A 23,603-nucleotide genomic window follows, 5' to 3' on the forward strand; every position below is an offset into this window, starting at 1 on the left:
ATTATTACCAATATTTATTATTTTCAGATTTTGGTTTCTATCAGTTCCTAAGGGATATGAAATGGTACTTCATTGTAATTTGCCTTTTTCTAATTTTTAGTGATGCTAAAAATTTTAGTCATTTGGGTTTACTTTTCTATGAATTGCCTGTTGATATTCTTTGCCCACTTTTTCTATGAATTGCCTGTTGAAATTGTGTTGCTTGACATTTGTTTGTTGATTGGTACAAGGTGTTTACACATATTAGAGAAGGATAATTCACATGCGTGATACAAAATACTTTTAAATTGAACGTAGTATCATGTGTCAGCATTTCCTTTATGAGCTGTGCTTTTTTTCTGTTCATGATTGTTTTTCAAGGAAAGCATAACATTGTATTACAAAAAAAAGTGTTTCACTTTCAGACAACTACCAAGTCCTCTTCCAGACTTCCTGTACATTTTTGTACCAAAATGATGATGTGTGTGACAGTACAGATGGTAGAAAAAAGACTCAGACCAAAGTGGATATTACATGGATCCTTCTACTGCGCTACTATATTCACCTTCAGAGGATTAATAATCTGAGCAAACTGCTAGGTAGGTTTTTGATGTGTTAAGAGAGAACATATTTCTTTCTAATTCCTGTTTAAGTCATGTTTCTTGTTGAGAATTATAAGATACTTTGACATCTTTCTGAGTGACTGTCATCAGAAGATGAAAATTTCACGGGTTCTTAACCTGGGATACATGCATCTTTGGATAGAATAGTATTTCAATGTAATTGGTTCCTTTAGAAATTTTCTATATATTATTTCATATGTTTAAAAACATTATGATAAGGAGGCATCCAGAGGCTTTCTAAGACCACTGCCAAAGTGGTCCATGGCTCAGAGCAGTTAAGAACTAGTAATTGCAATGTGACACTTTATGAAATGAGCAAGATGCCATTTTGGCTTTAGAGAAAGAGTGGTGCAGTAGCCAGTATGTCAAAGGGAAGAAATGCAAGACTTCAGATGGGATATTAATTCCATGGAGTTTTTTTTTTTTTTTTAAATTATTGGCGCTATCTAAAAAATATCCAGAAAAACTGATAAAATCTGCTTCACATCAGTCCCCCTTGTGATTGTGTGACATTGTTGTTTTATCTGTGCTCATGATGTTGGTGATCCAGTGTTGCTCATCGGTGCAAACAGTCAGACTAGATAATTTGACCCATGCCAGGGCACAGTAATGGGGAAACCAGCAGGGCAAATAGGCTGAGTCACAGAGTTGCTAAGCACAGTTACCAGGAACTAACAAACCCTCTGAAAGATGTCAGGACAAAAAGGTTCATGGTGACGGGGGCTAGAGCAAGGGAAGTTCGGAGGGAAAGGACGTGGACAAGAGCCAGTGCAGCCAGCCCTGGTGATCCCTTGCCCTTCAGCCACTCTGATCACCTCTGAATTCACCTGCTGGCACTTCCCACCACAAGTGCCATGTCGCACTGCTTTTCTGCCCTGGACTTTCTTTGAAGCTACTGAGGTTTGACCAGCCTGCAGACAGGGTTTCCACAGACACAGGAGTAACCTTCAACTATTGAGGTAGGGAGCTCCTAGATAAACATACCAGCTTCTCAGTCTCTCGATGGGATAGTTCTATGTGGTTTGTCAGAAGGTCCCCAGTGGGACTGAGCCCTCACTGCCCAAGGCTGTAGCCCACTCATTTACTCGCCCTTATTGGCTCTTTTTCTTTTCTCTGTCACATTTTGTCCATTTCCTCACTTGTGCTTCTTGAAATGACTTTTCAAATAAACTGTCTACAAATTCTTACCTTAGAATCTGTTTTAGGGGGAACCCAAAAGAAAATAGGTACATGGAATATATGGCACCATTGTTAATACCTAAAACTAAGCATTAGCCTCATGTGCCTCTGAAATTTTCTTTCTTTAATCTTTTTTTTTAAATTGTCACCCAGGCTGGTATGCAGTGGTGCAATCTTGGCTCACTGCAACCTTCACTTCCTGGGTTCAAGTGATTCTCCTGCCTCAGGCTCCTGAGTAGCTGGGATTACAGGCATGTGCCGTCATGCCCAGCTAGTTTTTATATTTTTAGTAGAGATAGGGTTTCACTATTTTGGCTAGGCTGGTCTCAAACTCCTGACCTCAGGTAATCCTTCCACCTCAGCCTCCCAAAGTGCCAGGATTATAGGCATAAGCCACTGCGCCTGGCCTGAAATTTTCTTTCCTTCCGTGGCAAGAAACAATTCCATTAGTGTATAAGCCCTAAAAACAGAGGAAGGTCATTGGCAGCCTTTAGTGGAGGTGGGAATATGTAAAGATAGTGGTTAGTGAGCAAATACCAACAATATTGAGATCATCCTGTTTTCTAACATTAACCTAAACTGAGGTATTTTTCTTTCTTAAGCATCTGCAACACCAGTATCTGGAATTTCTTTGCCAGATGATACACTTCTCACATCCCTTTACAACTCTGAGTTGATTTTGCGCCAGAAAGAAGTGCATTTTTTCCTTAAAAAATTCTTACAGCTGTATTCTTCTTCCTGTATTGATGAATTTCCGAAAGAACTTCTTTGTCAACTGGAAAATCCCCGTCTTTCAGAAAAAGAATTATGTGAATCATCTGCCAAGGTAACGTGTTTTGAAATATCATATGTTTACATAAAACTTATTGGAATCATCCTTATATTTCGGAAGGAAGCACATTAGCTTCCATGCTGGCACAAAGATTTCTAGTTCCCTCACAGTTCTAGGGAAGGCTCTTTCCTGTGTTACCATGTGGATAGGCCAACCAAACATCCTGGGATTTTAGGACAGTTCACATGTCAATTGTTCAGTCTTGTTTTCATGAGTCTTTTAAAGTGCCTCAGAAGTCTCTGTATTCCTGCGCAAAACAGCATCTCTCAAGCGACCATTTTGCCAAGAAGTTACACAAGTTTCAGTATCATCACCCTATAAGAAAGCTAGACTGAGAGTGTCTAAATCTGTGCCCAATTTCTGTACCTTGGTTTTAAATGTGTGATAAAAATTCTTCATTGTGGGTACTTTTTGCAATCGTGAGTGTGAATAAATAATAGAGGTAACACTGTAAAATAAAAGTGCAAAGGCTTTTTATTTGGAAAAGTGTTATTAAATTGGATACATTTTCCCAAGATATGTAATATGGAAACATTTTAAGATACTGATTGTAGAGACATAGAAAGAGGAATATAAATGGAGATTTTAAAAAATTAAAGCTACTAAAGTCTTGAATAATCGTAGTTTGGATAAACTTCCAAAATGAATGTGATAAAAGATACTGGAAAAGTAAAGGATTTTATTTAAAAATAAGAATATGTATTTGAAATTTGGTATTCAGCCAACCTATGTGGAATACCTACTGTGTGCCAGAGACACTCTTAGTTGGTGGAGAAACAAAGGATGGATAAAGCATAGTCCCTGTACATATAGTCTTAGTGTGGTGGTAGAGAAACAGTGACAGGGTTAAAACAGAGGAAAGTTACTTTATTTTAGAGATGTTTTTTAAGAGAAAATGGCAGGATTAATACTAGCAGAAATAATGTGAACATTAGTACATCTTAGTTTTACTTTCAATAGGGCTGACTGGCAAAGGATAGATGAAAAAGTGAGGCTTTTTTTTTTTTTTTTTTTTTGGAGACGGAGTGTCTCTCTGTTGCCCAGGCTGGAGTGCAGTGGTGTGATCTTGGCTCACTGCTACCTCTGCCTCCTGGGTTCAAGCGATTCTCCTGTCTCAGCCTCCTGAAAAAGTGAGTTATTTAAGAGACAGGTGATGAAGTTATGAAGCTTATGACACAAGAATGGAAAGGAAGAGGTGGCTGTAAAACATATTTGCTTAAGTAACATTGAAAACAACAACAACAAAGACAGTTTTGTGACTCTTTGGACCTGGAAAGTGAAGAGGAAATGACTAGAGCCTCTTGTACCATTTGGAACTTCTATCTGTGATCATTAGTGCATGGTGACATCATTAGCACATACAGGGGAGGCAGGAGGATGAGCGCATTTTTCTGCTTTGTAGATACGGAATTGGAGATTCTTGTAGAAAACGCAAGTGGACATAGCATATTGTAAGCTTCCAATACATATTTGTGAAATGAATAAGTTGTACAGAATTCTTTCAAAACTAGAAAAAAATCACTGATTTATATTGAATTATCTCTACTTTGGACTTTACCATTGAACTCTTTAATTTTTATAGCTATAGATTTTCCCATATAAGATATATTCATGTTACCATTGCCAGCTCTCCCAGAGAAGTTCCCAGAGAACTGATAATGTGGCTTGTTCCAGAATGGTGACCCTTGCTTATCTTATCCTACTAGAATATAGTAACCTTATGTTTGGGGTAGATAATTATACTTTTTTTTTTTTTTTTTTTTGAGACGAAGTCTTGCTCTGTCGCCCAGGCTGGAGTACAGTTGCGCGATCTCAGCTCACTGCAAGCTCTGCCTCCCAGGTTCACGCCATTCTCCTGCCTCAGCCTCCTGAGTAGCTGGGACTACAGGCACCCACCACCACGCCTGGCGAATTTTTTGTATTTTTAGTAGAGACAGGGTTTCACCATGTTAGCCAGGATGGTCTTGATCTCCTGACCTCATGATCCACCCACCTCGGCCTCCCAAAGTGCTGGGTTTACAGGCGTGAGCCACCACACCTGGCCGATAATTATACATTTTTTAAAAACATCACTCTTGAACATTTCTTCCCTACTCAAGAGAGTCAGATGACTGTTAATAAATTATAAGTTTTAAAAAGTAGTGGAAAGACCTATTAAGATATTTTAAAGAATCCAGTCAAAGAAATGATTCTCAGTTGGGGTCCTGCAGTGGCCCTCAGTGCAATGTATTGAAAGCACACTGGAAGATTTTTCAAACGACTTCCTCTCTCTTCCCAGATACTGGGATATCGTGGCATGCCTGATGCTTAGCAACCCCATTCTGTGCCCAGATTCTAAATCATTCAGGAAATAAGATAAAAGAGTAAAACAGATTGGGATTTAAAAGTGCTCATCTTTAGGAGTCATGAAGTTGATATTATAGGATGTGGTTTATATTTATTGGTGAAATGATCTTCATAGTAATGAGTACCAAAGTAGACAGATTTACTAATCTGGCCTCATATTATTGGGTCATTTCAGGCTCCTCACATGGGGACAGGCTCCTTAAAACCTGTTACATGAGGAGCAGAGAGTGTTCACTTCCTGCAAACATTTTACTCCCAGGAAGAAAGCACAGAAGTAGGCATGCCCAAAGTTCTTTTTCCCAGATTCAGCAATCGAGCAACACTCCTCCATGGGAAGGAGTGAGTGAGGAGGCGAGCAGGCCGGGAAGGTAATGTTAATGGCTGGCCCTGCACACAGAAGCGCTCCGTGGGAGCAGAATGAAATCGTTGCCATCTAACACCAGATTCAGATTCACCCCTCCCGGGAACTGAGACTGTCTTTGAGGATTACTGCCAGGTGTCACAGATACCTCAGGCATTTTGGAGTAGGAGGCAGAGGACAGGAAGACTGAGAACAATAGTTTCAATTGATCTATTCTTGTGAATATTATCTAAGAGTTCAGAAACTAATAGGTGTGATTTCTTAAATACTATTCTAAAAGGAGCTGTGCTTGAGTATTTTAGTATTAAGGGCAGTCTATCATTACCCGTTTCCTAAAGATTATGCTCCAAATGTTCAAGCTTGAATACATTGTAAATACATGTGACATTTCTAATGGCAGCAGTGTTATCAAAGAGTTGTTTCACCCTGTTTGCTCTTTTTTGATATAATTAGTGTAACACTCCCCAGGATAATCAGCTCTGGAGATCACTGTCTCTTGCCTGACAGGTGCAAACCACCTCATCATGTGTTCGTTTCACTGGGGTAGACAGCTAACGAGCATAAAGCCTTTTGGATTTATATATATACATATATATATAAACTCCAAGCTTGGCTGATTTTTATAATAACATCTTTGAACCTTTAATCACTCAGGAGGCTATTTTCAATCAAGCTCGTTCCATAATTTGACACTTAAACCTACTTTCCCCCACAAAGAAGTAGATGCCTTTCCAGAACAATCATTGCTCTGTGTTGTGCTCATCAGTTGTGTGATTCTCCATGTTGTCAAGTCTTTCGGAGCTTTGTGATGGAAAAGCAAAGGTGGCAAACAAGTTACATTAAAAATTCCCCAAAAAGAATATGATTAAAATTGTGCATAATGCTGAGTTATTCATGCTTGGACTGTATGCCTGTGACAGTCAGTGTAAGGTTAAACATCTGACTAGCGTGAGCTGCTTTACTGTTTATAGGACTGTGGCAAACCAGAGTTCTCCTGGTAGGCCTGTTGTTTTATTTCTTTCAAAGAATAAAAAAAAGTAGAATAAAAGTACTCAGTGTATAATTCATCAATTAGCATATGTAATGAGTCCTCTTGGCAACTACATATTATAGTATTTGAAAGGTAATGGAAAATTAAATACCTATTTTGATATTGACTTGTGTTTATAATTTATCATTATTAGACTGCTGTGCTAATAAACAATGCATGTATTGAAATAAAAGGTATTTTTACTTTTCAATACTTATCTAGTTAATGAATATGAAGTATTTGCTAAAATAGTTGTCAGAACCTCTGAAAGTCACTCAGATATGAAGAAATTTAAGAAATTATTTTTGAATCAATTATTTACTTGATTTTTTTTTTTTTTTTTGATGAACTGCCTGACATAAAATTACTCTTAATTAAGCACTTACAAATGATTGTTTAACCCTGCTAATCTTGCTTATTGTGTATTTTGGTCATGCTTTTAGAAGCAAGGATTCTGGTTTATAATAGCCTTTTATGATTGTCTCTAGACATTTAGAAAACTTTTCACATTTAATATTACCTTTCAGTCAAAACATTTTTTCTTTTATCAGTAGACAACTTGAAAGGTCAGTGTTTTTATTTCCGTTTTTATTTTATTTTGAAGACTTACATTCACAATCATATTATGTCTTGAATAGGCTCAGAAATAATGGGAAGGACAAAGCCTTATAGAAACGCCAGGCATCTCTTTCTGGCCACTGACAAACACTCCTTGGTCATCAAACTTTGACAGGCCTTAGATATCAAAAAGACTGAAATAGAGGGACCACTTCCCAGCTGCCATGCTATAATCTTGGGCATGACAAGAAGTTAATATTGAAAGTAGTTTGCACTTCATTGAAGAAGGTCCTTTTTTTTTTTTTTTTGAGACAGAGTCTCGCTCTGTCACCCAGGCTGGAGTGCAGTGGCATGATATTGGCTCACTGCAACCTCAGACGGTCCTTTTTAGACTTGAAATATTGTTTTTACCATTATTATCTCTGTGGCTAGCCTGTTGTTTTGTTGATCATTAGCAACCATGCTTTGCTTTTTCAGTTACCTTAAACAACTAATTAAGTAATTTACCAAATTGGCAATTGCATTCTATACATTTATATTTCTTGAAGATTCCTCATTCAGTGACCAAAATTGCATAAAAGAAGCTGGGCCCATATTCATCACGGACCAAACTTACAAATCAGCCACATTCATTTAAGGAGAGGAGGATTTTAAATTTTCAGAGCAAGTGGATTTTAGAGGAATGGATTTTAGACTTTGGAGCAAAATATGTCTTATTTTCCATATGGCATTGCAAAAAAAATACTATTGGAAAAATAATAGTAATTTATAACCACACCCTTAGTATATTCACCAGTGAAAAAACCAGAAACCAAATAGGTGTTCCTAGAAACAGTGGTGATGTTGAGACTGAAATGGTGGCATGAGCATTTTCCCTGCTAGATCTTCATCCTGTAAGACTTACCAGAGTGGAAGAGATTTGTTGAGTTCACTGAGTTCTGAAGCATATATATCTATATCTATCTATATATATCTGTACCTATATATGTATATAGATATCTATCTATATCTATATCTATATCTATGTATATATTTTTTGAGACGAAGTCTTGCCCTGTCGCCCATTCTGGAGTGCAATGGCACGATCTCAGCTCACTGCAACCCCTGCCTCCCGGGTTCAAGCAATTCTCCTGCCTCAGCCTCCTGAGTAGCTGGGATTACAGGTGCACACCACCATGCCCGGCGAATTTTTGTATTTCTTTGGTAGAGATGAGGTTTCACCATGTTGGACAGACTGGTCTCGGACTCCTGACTGTGTGATCCACCCGCCTCTGCCTCCCAAAGTGCTGAGATTACAGGCGTGAGCCACTGCGCCTGGCCAGCATATTTTTACTGTAGGAGAATCTTCTCTGTAGTAAGCCAGGGTTAGTTTTAAGATTTACCTCTGTAAAACAAGCTGAGACAATCCCAGAATTTTTCAATATAGCCAAATAATTTGTTTTATATATGTAACAAATGTAACCAGTAATTAAACTGATGTTTTTGTTTGTTCCCTAGTTGTATCGTGATAGTTCTCTACAATCCATTTTATCTTTTAAGCCTGTTTCAAGCTCATCTTGTGTGGAAATAATGCCAATAGAAATGGTAACACAAGCTTCAAACAAAGAACTTTGCTTTCAGTGGTACATTCCTCCCTTGGATAGACCTCCCAAGGAGACAGAACCTATGGTATGTAATATAATTATAGAACTCAATCTTTCATTTAGATATAAAGCTTAACTAGGCCATTATAACTTGAAGAGTAGAGGACATTCTCTTATCATATAGATGAGAACAGGTAGCAATATATAATCTATATTGTCTAGTAGAATAAATTTGAAAATAACCAAGAAATCTGAGAAAGTCTGATTCAGGCTGATCATTTTTCTTTTTCCTGATCCCATAGGGAAAATTTTCAGTGTGTCACCATTATATATGATGTTTAACTTTTCTTTGGTAGTTATTTATCATGTTAAATAATTTTTTTACTGCTATTTTGCTAAGAATATTTACCATGAATATTTTACTGTATCAAGATGATTTTTATAATTTTTCTTTTTAATATTTAGTTAATTTTATAATGTTAGATCAACCTTGTGTTTCTGAGATAAACTCAAATTGATCATGATATATTTATTTTGCTGGATTCAGTTTGCTATTATTTGTATTAGATTTTTGCCTCTGTTTTCCAGAGTAATATTGGGCTAATTTTATACTATTCTTTAAAAAATTTTATTATTTTTTAATTTCAATAGGTTTTTGGGGAACAGGTGGTGGTTGGTAACATGGATAAGTTCTTTAGTAGTGATTTCTGAGTTTTTGGTGCACCTATCACCCGAGCAATGTACGCTGTACCCTGCTTACCCCTCTCCCACCCTTTCCCCTGAGCCCCCAAAGTCTATTGTATCATTCTTACACATTCGCATCCTCATAGCTTAGCTCCTATCTCATAAGTGAGAACATACGACGTTTGGTTTTCCATTCCTGAGTTACTTCACTTAGAATAATAGTCTCCAATTCCATCCAGGTTGCTGTGAATGCCATTATTTCATTCCTTTTTATGGCTCATTAGTATTCCATGGTGTGTATGTGTGCATATATGTATCACATTTTCTTTATCCACTCACTGATTGATGGGCATTTGGGCTGATTTCATATTTCTGCAATTGTGAATTGTGCTGCTATAAATGTTTGTGTGCAAGTATTTTCTTGGTATAATGACTTTTTTTCGTCTGGGGAGATTGTCAGTAGTGGGAATGGTAGATCTACTTTTAATTATTTAGGGAATTTCCACACTGTTTTCCATAGTGGTTGTACTAGTTTACATTTCCCCCAGCAGTGTAAAAGTGTTTCCTTTTTGCCACATCCATGCCAACGTCTATTTATTTTTTGATTTTTTGATTATGGCCATTTTTGCAGGAGCAAGATGGTATTTGCATTGTGGTTTTGATTTGTGTTTTCCTGATAATTAGTGATGTTGGGCATATTTTCATGTTTGTCGGCCATTTGTATATCTTCTTTTGAGAGTTGTCTATTCATGTCCTTAGCCCACTTTTTGATGGTATTGTTTTCTTTTTCTTTTTTTTTTTTTTTTTTTTTTTTTTTTTTTTTTTTTTTTGAGACGGAGTCTCGCTCTGCCGCCCAGGCTGGAGTGCAGTGGCCGGATCTCAGCTCACTGCAAGCTCCGCCTCCCGGGTTCACGCCATTCTCCTGCCTCAGCCTCCCGAGTAGCTGGGACTACAGGCGCCCGCCACTGCGCCCGGCTAGTTTTTTGTATTTTTTTAGTAGAGACGGGGTTTCACCGTGTTAGCCAGGATGGTCTCGATCTCCTGACCTCGTGATCCGCCCGTCTCGGCCTCCCAAAGTGCTGGGATTACAGGCTTGAGCCACCGCGCCCGGCCCTTGTTTTCTTTTTCTTACTAGTTTGTTTGAGTTCCTTGTAGATTCCGGATATTAGTCCTTTGTCAGATGTACAGTTTGCGAAGATTTTCTTCCACTCTGTGGGTTGTCTAATGATTATTTCTCTTGTTGTGCAGAAGCTTTTTAGTTTAATTAAGTCCCATCTGTTTATCTTTGTTTTTGTTGCATTTGCTTTTGGGTTCTTGAATATGAAGTCTTTGGCTAAGGCAGTATCTAGAAGGGTTTTTGTGATGTTATCTTCTATGATTTTTATGATATCAGGTCTTAAATCTTTGATCCATCTTGAGTTGATTTTTATATAGGTGAGAGGTGAGGATCCAGTTTCATTCTTCTACATGTGGCTTGCCAATTATCCCAGCACCAGTTTTTGAAGAAGGTGTCCTTTCCCCACTTTATGTTTTTGTTTGCCTTGTCAAAGATCAGTTGACTATAAGTGTTTGGCTTTATTTCTGTGTTCTCTATTCTGTTCCATTGGTCTATGTGCCTATGTTTATACCAGTACCATGCCGTTTTGGTGACTATGGCCTTATAGTATAGTTTGAAGTTGAGTAATGAGATGCCTTCACATTTGTTCTTTTTGGTCAGTCTTGCTTTGGCTATGCTGGTTCTTTTTCGGTTCCATGTAAATTTTAGGATTTTCTTTTTCTACTTCTGTGAAGAATGATGGTGGTATTTTCATGGGAATTGCGTTGAATTTGTAGATTGCTTTTGGCAGTATGATCATTTTTGTAATATTGATTCTACCTCTCTGTGAGCATATGTTTCCATTTGTTTTTGTCATCTATTATTTCATTCAGCAATGTTTTGTAGTTTTCCTTGTAGAGATCTTTTATCTCCTTGGTTAGGCGTATTCCTTAGTAATTTCTTTTGCAGCTATTGCAAAAGGGGTTGAGCTTTTGATTTGATTCTTAGCTTGGTTGCGCTTGGTGTATAGCAGTGCTCCTGATTTGTGTACATTAATTTCATATCCTGAAACTTTACTGAATTCATTTATCAGTTCTAGGAGCTTTTTGGATGAGTCTTTAGAATTTTCTAGAGATATGATCATATCATCAGCAAACAGCAACAGTTTGACTTCCTCTTTACCAATTTGGATGCCCGTTATTTCTTTCTCTTGTCTGACTGCTCTGGCTAGGACTTTCAGTACTATGTTGAATAGAAGTGGTGAAAGTGGGCATCCTTGTCTTGTCCCTAGTTCTTAGGAGGAATGCTTTCAACTTTTCTCCATTAAGTATAATGTTGGCTGTGAGTTTGTTGTAGATGGCTTTTATTGCCTTAAGGTATGTCTATTCTATGCCAGTTTTGCTGAGGGTTTTAATCATAAAGGGATGCTGGATTCTGTCAAATGCTTTTTCTACATCTATTGAGATGATCATGTGATTTTTGTTTTTAATTCTGTACCCTGCCTTACCCCTCTCCCACCCTTTCCCCTGAGCCCCCAAAGTCTATTGTATCACTCTTACACATTCGCATCCTCATAGCTTAGCTCCTATCTCATGAGTGAGAACATATGACGTTTGGTTTTCCATTCCTGAGTTACTTCACTTAGAATAATAGTCTCCAATTCCATCCAGGTTGCTGTGAATGCCATTATTTCATTCCTTTTTATGGCTCATTAGTATTCCATGGTGTGTATGTGTGGTATATCACATTTATTGACTTGTGTATGTTAAACCATCCCTGCATCCCTAGTATGAAACCCACTTGACCATGGTGGATTATCTTTTTTATGTGCTGCTGAATTTGGTTCACTAGTATTTTTTGGATGATTTTTACATTTATGTTCATTGGGGATATGGGTCTGTAGTTTTCTTTTTTTGTTAAGTCCTTTCCTGGGTTTGGTATTTGGGTGATACTGGCTTCATAGAATGATTTAGGGGGGATTCTCTTTTTATCTTTTGGAATAGTGTCAATAGGATTTGTACCACTTCTTCTTTGAATGTCTTTTTTTTTTTTTTTTCTTTTTCGAGGCAGAGTCTCACTCTATTACTCAGGCTGGAGTGCACTGGCATGGTCTTAGCTCACTGCAACCTCTGCCTCCCAGGTTTAAATGATTCTTGTGCTTCAGCCTCCTGAGTAGCTGGGATTATAGGCCTGCACCACCATGCCCAGCTAATTTTTGTATTTTTAGTACAGATGGGAGTTTTGCCATGTTGTCCAAGCTTGTCTTGAACTCCTGGCCTCAAGTGATTGGCCCTCCTTGGCCTCCCAAAATGCTGGGATTACAAGTGTGAGCCACTGCACCCAACCAATTCTTTGAATGTCTGATAGAATTCAGCTGTGAATCCATCTGGTCCTGGACTTTTTGTTGTTGTTGTTGTTGTTGGCAGTTTTTTAATTACCATTTCTTTCTTTCCCTTTTTTTTTTTTTTTGAGACAGAGTCTCACTCTTTTGCCCAGGCTGTAATGCAATGGCATACTCTCAGCTCACTGCAACCTCTGCCTCCCGGGTTCAAGTAATTCTCCTGCCTCACTCTCCCTAGTAGCTGGGACTACAGGCATGTGCCACTATGCCCGTCTAATTTTTGTACTTTTAGTAGAGACAGGGTTTCACCATGTTGACCAGACTGGTCTCAAACTCCTGGCCTCAAGTGATCCACCTGCCTCGGCCTCCCAAAGTGCTGGGATTACAGGGGTGAGCCACTGCACCCGGCCCTTTAATTGCCATTTCAGTCTTACTGCTTGTTATTGGTCTGTTCAGAGTTTCTGTTTCTTTCTGGTTTAATCTAGGAGGGCTGTATATTTCCAGGAATTTATCTATCTCCTCTAGGTTTTCTAGTTTGTGTGCATAAAGGTGTTCATAGTAGCCTTGAATGATCTTTTGTATTTGTGTGGAATTGGTTGTAATATCTCTCATTTTGTTTCTAATTGAGCTTGTTGGGATCTTCTCTCCTTTTCTCGGTTAATCTCACTAATGGTCTATCAGTTTTATTTATCTTTTCAAAGAACCAGCTTTTTGTTTCATTTATCTTTCGTACTTTTTTTTCCAGTTTCATTTAGTTCTGTTCTGATCTTCGTTATTCTTTTCTTCTGATGGATTTGGGTTTGGTTTTGTGCTCTTTCAGACTTCTTGATGTAGGCATTTAATGCTATGAACTTTCCTCTTAGCACCACTTTTGCTGTATCACAGTTTTGGTAGGTTGTGTCACTATTGTCATTCAGTTCAAAGAACTTCTTAATTTCCATCTTTCATTGTTGACCCAATGATCATTCGGAAGCAGATTATTTAATTTCCATGTATTTGCATTCTGAGGGTTCCCTTCAGAGTTGATTTCCAACTTTATTCCACTCTAGTCTGAGATAGTACATGATATAATTTTGATTTTATTAAAGTTATTGAGATTTGTTTTGTGGCCTATCATATGGTCTATCATGGAGAATGTTTCATGTGCTGATGAATAGGGTGTATATTTTACAGTTGTTGGGTAGAATGTTCTGTAAGTATCTGTTAAGTCTATTTGTTCCAGGGTATTGTTTAAATCCATTGTTTCTTTGTTGACTTTCTGTCTTGATGACCTGTCTAGTGCTGTCAGTGGAGTACTGAAGCTATTATTGTGTTGCTGTCTATCTCATTTCTTTGGTCGAGTAGCAATTGTTTTATACATTTGAGAGCTCCAGTGTTAGGTACATATATATTTAGGATTGTGATATTTTCCTGTTGAACAAGGCCTTTTATCATTATATAATGTCCCTCTTCGTCTTTTTTAACTACTGTTGCTTTAAAGTTTGTTTTGTCTGACATAAGAATAGCTATTCCTGCTCACTTTTTGTGTCAATTTGCATAGAATATCTTTTTCCACCCTTTTACCTTAAGCTTATGTGTTAGGTGAGTCTCTTGAAGACAGCAGATTCTTGGTTGGTGAATTCTCATCCATTTTCCCTCTCTGTATCTTTTCAGTGGAGCATTTAGGCCATATAAGTATTATATTAGTTAGTATTGAGTTGTGAGGTACTATTCTATTCATCATGCTATTTGTTGCCTGAATACCTTGGTTTTTTTCCATTGTATTATTGTTTTATAGGTCCTGTGAGATTTATACTTTGAGGAGGTTCTATCTTGGTGTATTTTGAGGATTTGTTTCAAGATTTAGAGCTCCTTTTAGCAGTTCTTATAGTGCTGGCTTGGTAGTGGCAAATTCTCTCTGCATTTGTTTGTCTGGAAGAGAGTGTATATTTCCTTCATTTATGAAACTTGGTTTCACAGGGTACAAAATTCTTGGCTGATAATTGTTTTGTTTAAGGAGGCTAAAGATAGGACCCCAATCCTTTCTAGCTTGGTAGGTTTTCTGCTGAGAAATCTGCTGTTAATCTGGTAGGTTTTCCTTTATAGGTTATTTGATGCTTGTGTCACAGCTCTTAAGGTTCTTTCCTTCATCTTGACTTTAGCTAACCTGATGACTATGTGCTTAGATGATGATACTTTTGCAATGAATTTCCATGGTGTTCTTTGAACTTCTTGTATTTGGATGTCTAGATCTCTAGTAAGGCCAACGACATTTTCCTTGATAGTTTCCTCAAATAAGTTTTCCAAACTTTTAGATTTCTCTTCTTTCTCTGGAATATTAATTATTCTTAGGTTTCGTTGTTTAACATAATCCCAAACTTCTTGGAGATGTTGTTCTTTTTTTGTTTTTATTTTTGTCTTTGTTGGATTGGGTTAATTTGAAAGCCTTGTCTTTGAGCTCTGAAGTTCTTTCTTATACTTGTTCAATTCTGTTGTTGAGACTTTCCATTGTATTTTGTATTTCCTCAAGTGTGCCCTTCATTTCCAGGCTTTGTCATTGTTTTTTATTTATGCTATCTATTTCTCTGAATATTTTTCTATCCATATCCTGTAACCTTTAAAACATTTCTTTAAATTGGTATTTACCTTTCTGTGGTACCTCCTTGAGTAGCTTAATAATCAACCTTCTTAATTCTTTTTCTGGCAATTCAGAAATTTCTTCTTGGTTTGGATCCATTGCTGGTGAGCTAGAGTGATCTTTTGGGGGTGTTAAAGAACCTTGTTTTGTCATATTACCAGAATTGTTTTTCTGGTTTCTTCTCATTTGGGTAGACTGTGTCAGAGGGAAGATCTGGGACTCAGGGGCTTCTGTTCAGATTATTTTGTCCCATGGATTGCTCCCTTGATGTGGTGTTCTCCCTCTTCCCTTAGGGATGGAGCTTCCTGAGAGCTGAACTGCAGTGATTGTTATTTCTCTTCTGGGTCTAGCCACCCATTGAAGCTGCCAAGCTCTGGACTGCTACAGAGGAGTGTCTGCAAAGAGTCCTGTAACATGATCCGTTTTCTGGTCTCTCAGCCATGGATACCAGCACTTGCTCTGGTGGAGGTAGTAGGGAAGTGAAGTGGATTCTGTGAAGGTCCTTGGTTGTATATTTGTTTAGTGCACAGGTTTTGTGTTGATTGGCCTCCAACCAGGAGGTGGTGCTTTCAAGAGAGCATCAGCTGTGATAGTATAGGTAAGACACAAGGTTGCCCTAGGGTTGTCTGGAATAAGTATTTGGGTTTCTCAGGTGGTGGATGGGGCCATAGAGCTCTGAAGAGATTATGTCCTTTGTCTTTGGCTACCAGAGCGGTATAGAAAAACCATTAGGTGGGGGCAGAGTTAGGCGTGTCTAAGCCTAGACTCTCCTTGGGCAGGGCTTGCTGTGGCTGCTGTGACTGCTGTGGGAGATGATGGTGTGGTTCTCAGGTGGATAGAGTAACATTCTCAGGGAGATTATGGCTGCCTCTGCTGCATCATACAGGTTGTCAGGGAAGTGGGGGAAAGTTGGCAGTGACAGGCCTCACCCAGCTCCCACATGGCCCAAAAGGCGAGTCTCATTCCCACTGTGCCCTCCCAACAGCACTGAGTTTATTTCTAGGCAGCTAGTGAGCAGGGCTGAGAACATGCCCTAGACTACAAGCCTCCCTGCTGAGAAAAAAAGCAGGGCTTTCAGGTTTTGAGCCCCCCTACCTGCCTGGCTGCCATGCTTGTATCTGCACTCCCCATTTGCCCCCTCCTCCAGATTCTGTCCAGGAAACTTTATATTTGGTTGAAATTGTTGCAAAGTTCATCTGGAAGTTTCCTTATCCCTGTAGTCTTTCCCCAATTCCACTGACAGCCCTCCCCAAGGATCCCTGTGAGATCAAGTAAGAAATGTCTTCCCTGGGGACTGAGAGTGCCCACAGGGCTCTTTCTGCTGCTTCCTCCACCCTATATTTTGCTTGGCTCTCTAAATTTGTCTCAGCTCCAGGTAAGGTCAAATCCTTCTCCTGTGATATGAACTCTCAGATACCCCAGTAAGGATGTTTGTTTGAGGGTGGACATTCCCCCTTTCACATATTGGGCACTCACAGTTTTGGCTATCTTATGGAGTCTGCAGCAGCAAGCCACCCACTTCCTTCAAAGGGTCTGTGGATTCTCTCAATTCCTGGTATGTTCCTGTGTTAGTTCTTGGAGCGAAAATTAATGATGTGAGTCTCCACAGGTCGCTCTGTCCATTCAAGTGGAAACTGCAAGTTTGGCCTATCTCTTATCTGCCATTCTTTCTCATTATGCTTTTATACTATTCTTGTTAGATGTTTTTCGTATCACGATTTTGCTAGAATCATAAAATGAATTGATAAATATATTGTATTTTACTATTTTCTGTGAAGTTTGTGTAAATTTGGAGTACCGTTTTTTACTTGATTGTTAGAACTCATCCATAAAGCCATTGGAACCTAATATTTTCTTTCTGATAAATAGTGATATCATTCTTAATAGTTCTATGCAGTCTTTAACCAACAGTACTAGTGTACTGGTTTTCAGAGTTGGAGTCAGTTCTGATTGAGCCAGTATTTTCTCTGATAGTTTGTGCCTATGTTAAACCAAGTTTTAAATATTCTATCATTTTTGTTTATAAGACATTTTGGGTTGTCTATTTCTTCTGAGTCAATTTTTAGTTGATATTTCTAGGAATCTGACCATTTTATTTAAAATTTCTCTCATATTTTAAGTCTATCTAATGTATTCGTAATGATGTACCCTTTTTCATTTCTTATATTGGTTGTGCATTCTCCTCTTTTTCTTGAAGTTTTTAATTAGCTAGTTTTCGTTAATATATCTTTTTCTACTTTTTTGTGTTATTTTCCTAGCTGCTGACTTATTGCAATAGATGTTTATTTCAGTATTCAGCTTTTTCTTACCTAATATATGCATTTTGAAGCTATGAATTTATCTCTAAACATTGTTTTGGCTGCATCACACAAGTTTTTTATTATACTGTTGACATCATCATCATTCAGTTAAAAATAGTTTTGCAAAATTTTCATTACGATTTCTCCTTTGGCTCATGGGCTATTTTGACATGTGTTTCTAAAATTCCAAACTATGTGGAGCTTTTCTAGTTATCTTTTGTTATCTATTCCCAGGTTGTGTTGTTTTGTGGTAATAAAAAATTCTTAGTGTGATTGCTATTTGTTGAAACTTGATTTTTTTTTTTTCACCAGGAAAGTGTTAATTGTATAAGTAATCTATTGCTCTTTAAAAGAATATATACTCTTCAGTTGTTGAGGAAGTATTTATGTGTAGTCGGTCAGTTTGGCCAGTCTTGTTCAAATCATCTATATGCTTGCTGATTTTTTCATTTGGTCTGCCTTTTTAAAAAAAATTAATTACTAAGAGAAGTATGTTTAAATCTTTCACTATGATTGTCATTGTTTAGTTTTTTCTTATAGTTCTCTCAAATTTTGCTTTACTTAATTTGAGGCTGTGTTCTTAGGTGCAATCAGATTGATAGCTGCTATATCGTCTTGTTGAATTGAACATTTTATCATTTTGATAATAGTACTTTTCTTAATTATGCTTTTTAAATTACATGACCTTTTTGTAATAATGTTCATTTTCCCATAAAGCCTGCTTTATCTGATGTTAACATAGGAAGGTGGCTTTATTTTGCTTATTATTTTCGTGGTAATATTTTTCCAGCCTTTTTCTTTCAACCCTTCCATGTACTTGTGTTTTAATTTTGCTTCTTATAAAAGGTATGTTCTTGGATATTTAAAAATATTGTCTAACAATATTACCTTCTGACTGAAGAATTTAATCCATTAATGTAAATACTAATATATTCGGTTTAAATCTACCTTGCTTTTGCTTGTCCTGGATTTTGTTTTTCCTCTCCTTTAATATCTACTTTTGGATTGATTTCTTTATCATTCATTTTTTCACTGTAAGTTTTGAAATTATGCACTCTTTCTGTGCTTTTAGTGGTTACCTTGAGGACAACATACATACTTAACTTATTAAAATCTACATTGATGTATACCTTTACTCCCCTAGTAGCTTACCTGGCATTACTGTACATTTTCCTTTTTAACCCAAAATAATATTATTATTTTTATGTATTTGTTTTTCTTGTTTTATACAAGATTTTTTTTTTATTTTAATGAATCTCCTACACATTTACCATCTGGTTTGTTTTTTACTCCCTCTTGCATTTTAGACATTTCTTCCAGGACTACTTCTTTCTGTTGAAGTACATGCTTTAGAATTTCCTTTGGTGAGGATCTTCTGGAGGCAAACACTTCCAATTTTTGTTTGCCTATACATGTCAGTATTTTACATTTATTTGTAAATTAAATTTTCATGGGGTAATTTAAGTTCAGAAATCATGTCGTTTCAACACATGCAAAACCTCATCTGCTCATTTCCATTGATCCTGTTGAGAAGAAAGACACTGCTGCTTTGGAAGTTTTAGGACTTCTTTAACCAGTTTCTTCTGAGATTTTCCTCTTTGTTTTTTGCACAGTTTTACTGGGACTGGTCTTCTTTCTATTTGTTTTGGTGGGTAAGAACACATTCTCTGGAACTAAACTGCCTAGGTTTGAATCTCATCTCTGCCACTTAACAGTTGTGTGATCTTGAGTAGATTAGTTAACTTTTCTGCATCAAGGTTACCCTCATCTGTAATTAGAGATAACTATAAACTCCTAAACTCAATAAAGAGTAGTTGTCATTATTATGTGAAATTATTTTTAAATTATTATGCTTTTAAAGTTTAATAGCTTCAAATACACATTAAATATACTTGGTAATCATTATTTAAAGGCACCTTTAATGTTTATCAGTAATATCTCCTTATAGATACTTTAGCTTCCAACATTCTGCAGAAAAGAGAGTAAACTGTGCCTAACCAGCAAAATTTAAGTACATAGCAAATAAAAGAAAACCTTAGTTTGCCTCTAAATGCAGTTTACAAATTTGTATCATAGATATAATTCATTTTAATGTATGTTATCCTTATATTTATATCCATTATCTATATATTTATTCATATCTATATCCATATGGATGGACATTTGAATAGGGCTAATTGGGGGACAGAAGGAAGGAGGGGACAAGTATTTAGGACCAGTTCAGTATCAATCCATGAATTACTGGAGATTGAACAGTAATTCAGATTTTAGGATAGCCTTGAAAATGGGTCAAACTTTTAAAAACCCAGCAGTTGGTCAATACGGCCTTTCACAGAGGGATATTCCACTATAGAATTCCTTTGATTGCTGCTTTGGGTAAGAAGAGCCTCAGGCTTTTTCCCATAAAACATTTGCCTTATAGTTTTGCCCTGTTCAGCATTTTTATTTGCTTTTTGTGTTCTGCATTGGTCTGTTCTTACACTTCCCAGCTCTTGAGTGCTGTCCCCTCTAGCTGTGCCTCTGGTAGCTTCTGCAACTCCTTGACTCATGTGACCCACGTCAAATCATGAAACCTCTCGGGCCTGCCTCTCTTTGTTCTCCAGCACCATTTCTCACTTTGGCCCCTTCATTCTGCTACCTTAGGCTGGAAATCTGCTACTAACTCTTGGTCAATTATAATTCTATTCCCATCCAGATACAAAAGAGAAACTTCAGCATATAACTCTCCAGATACCTTTCATGCTATTTCCCACATTTTAAAAGTACTGTCCCTTCCACTCTTTGCCAGTTAAATCCTTGCCAGATATTCCATATACATTTAAAAAATAATGAATCTGTAGTGTCTTTTAGGGGAATGTAGTGCAGTAGTTTTCAAATTATAATTAAAAATACTAATGGGTCAAGGAGTATAGTGGATCATAAATAGAATTTTTTAAAAAGAAATGAAACACAAAAAACACTAGAACGCATTGCATATAAAAATGTTTCCTGAAACTTTCATTTTATGATATATACGTTAAAAACAAAATTTCTTAGGTTGGTCTTCAGCATATGTCAAATTTTATTTACTTGCTGGCAAGGAGCTAATAAAAGATTATATCCATTCAGAGAGGGTTAAGAAATGGGAGGAATACATAGTCGGGAAACAGAATGTTTACCTAAGCAGTTAGTTTTAAAAAAGAGGAAGAAAGCATAAAGCTTATTTCACACGGTCACAGAAACATCATATCCATATCAGTTATTACAAGGGCAGTTTGCGGCAGGATAATTTGAGATGTCTGTATGCTGCTATTGGAAAAACAAAACAAAGCAATATCTAAGAAGCAAATGCTAAGAATATCTTTGTGGCTGATAATTAGAGTAACAAGGTTTTATCCATCAACAATTGTGTCTGACAATTAACACAGAAGCATGAACTAGTGTCAGGCAGAGATTAGAAGCAGAACACCAACTAAAAAATTCAGATTTAAGCAAATTGCTTGAGTGATTTTCTCTAGTCACAAGAAAAGATGCAGAACACACAGTTTTTCCATTTTTTAGTTTGAGAATATTTTTCCCCTTTGACAATAAGCATGTATGCATTAGGTCATGATAAAAGATGTAGTTGCTGCCATAATGCTCAGTCAAAAAGTCAAGAAACACTGACCTAGATGCCCTAGATCTCAGACTCCAGATTTTATTGTTTTGGAAGAAAAAGCTGAAATTCGTTTGATGATTTTAAGCATTCATCTACTCATTGTTTCAGGATTTTAGCATTGAGTTTAATGTTGAATAACTGGCTGAAGCTCGTGAAACCCACAAGATAATAAGAAAGAAAACTTATGTAGAACTCACTATGTTCCAAGCACTTTACTTCCATCATTTCACATCAACTCTGTAAGATAAATGCTTTCATTAGTCCCCTTTTACATAAAAAGAAGTGAGACACAGGATGGAAGAATGTTAGTGGGCAAGGAGTCAGAATTGAAGCAATCTGACTCCAGAGTCTGCACGTCTGAGCATGGTGCTGTATTGAGTCCTCAGATGATGCTCCTGGCTATGGGCACTTCTAGCTTCTTGAAAGGATGGTAATGAAAATTAATAACTGACTTGGAGCTTTGGAGTTTTCAGGGACAAAAAGAATCATTGTGTGACAATGCAATTTAACATCCCTTGATCCACCCACTTGGTCCCTTTAGTTTATTCACCACATTGAAGCATAAATACCAATAGGAACTAGGGATGCCAGCGGCAGCAGAGTTGAAATTCCAGCACTGGGGATTTTGATATGAAATTTTTCAATAATTCAGAGGGCTAATACTCCATGCCACAATACTTCGGAGTTAAGTTCACAACTTTGAAAATCTTAGCTTCTTGAGTATACAAGGTAGAAATTGTTCTATCCTGGTTGACAAAATTATCTTTAATAGAATATAATAGAACCACATTACAAGCTATTCATTGGAACTTTGTACAAACTAAGCATCTTTTGAACAATTTCAAAATCTTGCAGGGACAAATACCAACTAGGCTGCCAGGGACTATCATTTTAATGAACCTCCCAGACAATGGCTTTAAAAATAGCTGCAAAGAGTGGTTTATTTAAGTCAGAGAGACATACTACTACAGTTTAACTGTAAGAAGATGTAAGCATGGCTAAAGGTTTGATCGCCCAAATTTGTCCCCAGATTGTACCTTAGGACTTTTAACTTTATCCTGTCTCATCTTCCTGCTCTTTTTAGAATCCAGCATTCCTAGGAGGATCTAGCTCATTTGAGGAACAGAATAAATTTGAATTATGTTTATAACTTGGGAAGGCTGAAGGAATAATAACAACTAATAGGGAGGAGGGATAATAAGGAATCAGTAGCTGGCCCTTCCTTTGGGCACCTGAGAACTAATTTGGAGGGAATCATTGCTGCTACAAAGGTTGTTGTGTGGTCTGAGTTTGGGCTGACATGACTGTAGCTGCCAGCTGGCCAAGGAGGGACAGGGAACTAGGTTCTCCTATGCATTTCTAGGATAATACTCACTGCCCTCCAATGGGCTGCTGTGAAACTGAGAAGTGAGTGGACCACACTTCCCACAGCTTCTTGCTCACATTGCATGGCTTGAAAGGGTCCTGCCCTCCCTGACTGCAGGCCTAAGGTGCTGTTTTGAAAGTTTAACGCTGGGCTGTGCCCCACCTTCAGACTGAGTTTGAGTTGATGTGGCAGCAGCTGCTGCCTGACCAAGGAGGAACAAGAAAACCAATCTCTCCTATGCATACCTAGGACAATACCCACTACCCTGCTACAGGCTGCTGTGAGATCAAGACTCAAGCAGACTACATACATTACTGATTCTTGCCCATGCTGCTCTCCTGAGGGGGGTCAGGGCCACCCACTCTGGTCACAAACCCACAACTGGCACCATTTTGAGAGTTTAATGTTGGGCTATACCTTACTCTTGGGCCGAGTTCCAGGCAATGCAGCTGTAGCTGCCACCCAACCAGGGGAGCAACAGGGGAGATCAAACTATCCTAAGCACACTTAGGACAATACCCACTGCCCTGCTATGGGCAACTGTGGGACTGAGGACTAGTCCACTCAATCCATTGCAGTTACCAAGAACACCAACACAGACTCCTCGGGTCCCAGTAGGTCGCTCCATCAGTGCTATAGCCACCACCCATATGACACCAGCTGCCTAGGGGCTTGAGAACTTGCCCATACATCTGGCCCACTACTCCCACTGCTAACTTCTTTATTATTGTTGTTATTATTATTATTATTATTATTATACTTTAAGTTCTGGTATACATTTGCAGAACGTGCAGGTTTGTTACATAGGTATACATGTGCCATGGCGGTTTGCTACACCTATCAACCCGCCATCTAGGTTTTAAGACCCACATGCATTAGGTATTTGTCCTAATGCTCTCCCTCCCCCTGCTCCCTACCCACAGACAGGCCCCAGTGTGTGCTGTTCCTCTCCCTGTGTCCATGTGTTCTCATTGTTCAGCTCCCACTTATGAGTGAGAACATGTGGTGTTTGGTTTTCTGGTGCTGTTAGTTTGCTGAGAAAATGGTTTCCAGCTTCATCCATGTCCCTGCAAAGGACATGAACTCATTCTTTTTAATGGCTGCATAGTATTCCCTGGTGTATATGTGCCA

At 37.8% G+C, this 23,603-nt stretch overlaps 1 protein-coding gene across 1 annotated transcript in view; it reads left to right on the plus strand.

Moving 5' to 3' along the window:
• CFAP54 (cilia and flagella associated protein 54) overlaps window positions 1–23,603 on the plus strand; it is a 380,538-nt gene that overhangs the window by 291,284 nt on the left and 65,651 nt on the right. The window contains exons 61-63 of the mRNA XM_025402762.1: window positions 405–578; window positions 2,384–2,607; window positions 8,406–8,576. Of these exons, the coding sequence (XP_025258547.1) occupies window positions 405–578; window positions 2,384–2,607; window positions 8,406–8,576 (569 nt within the window). The remainder of the gene's footprint in view (window positions 1–404; window positions 579–2,383; window positions 2,608–8,405; window positions 8,577–23,603) is intronic.

This window comes from Theropithecus gelada, chromosome 11 (genome assembly GCF_003255815.1).
Source record: "Theropithecus gelada isolate Dixy chromosome 11, Tgel_1.0, whole genome shotgun sequence".
Taxonomy (NCBI): domain Eukaryota; kingdom Metazoa; phylum Chordata; class Mammalia; order Primates; family Cercopithecidae; genus Theropithecus; species Theropithecus gelada.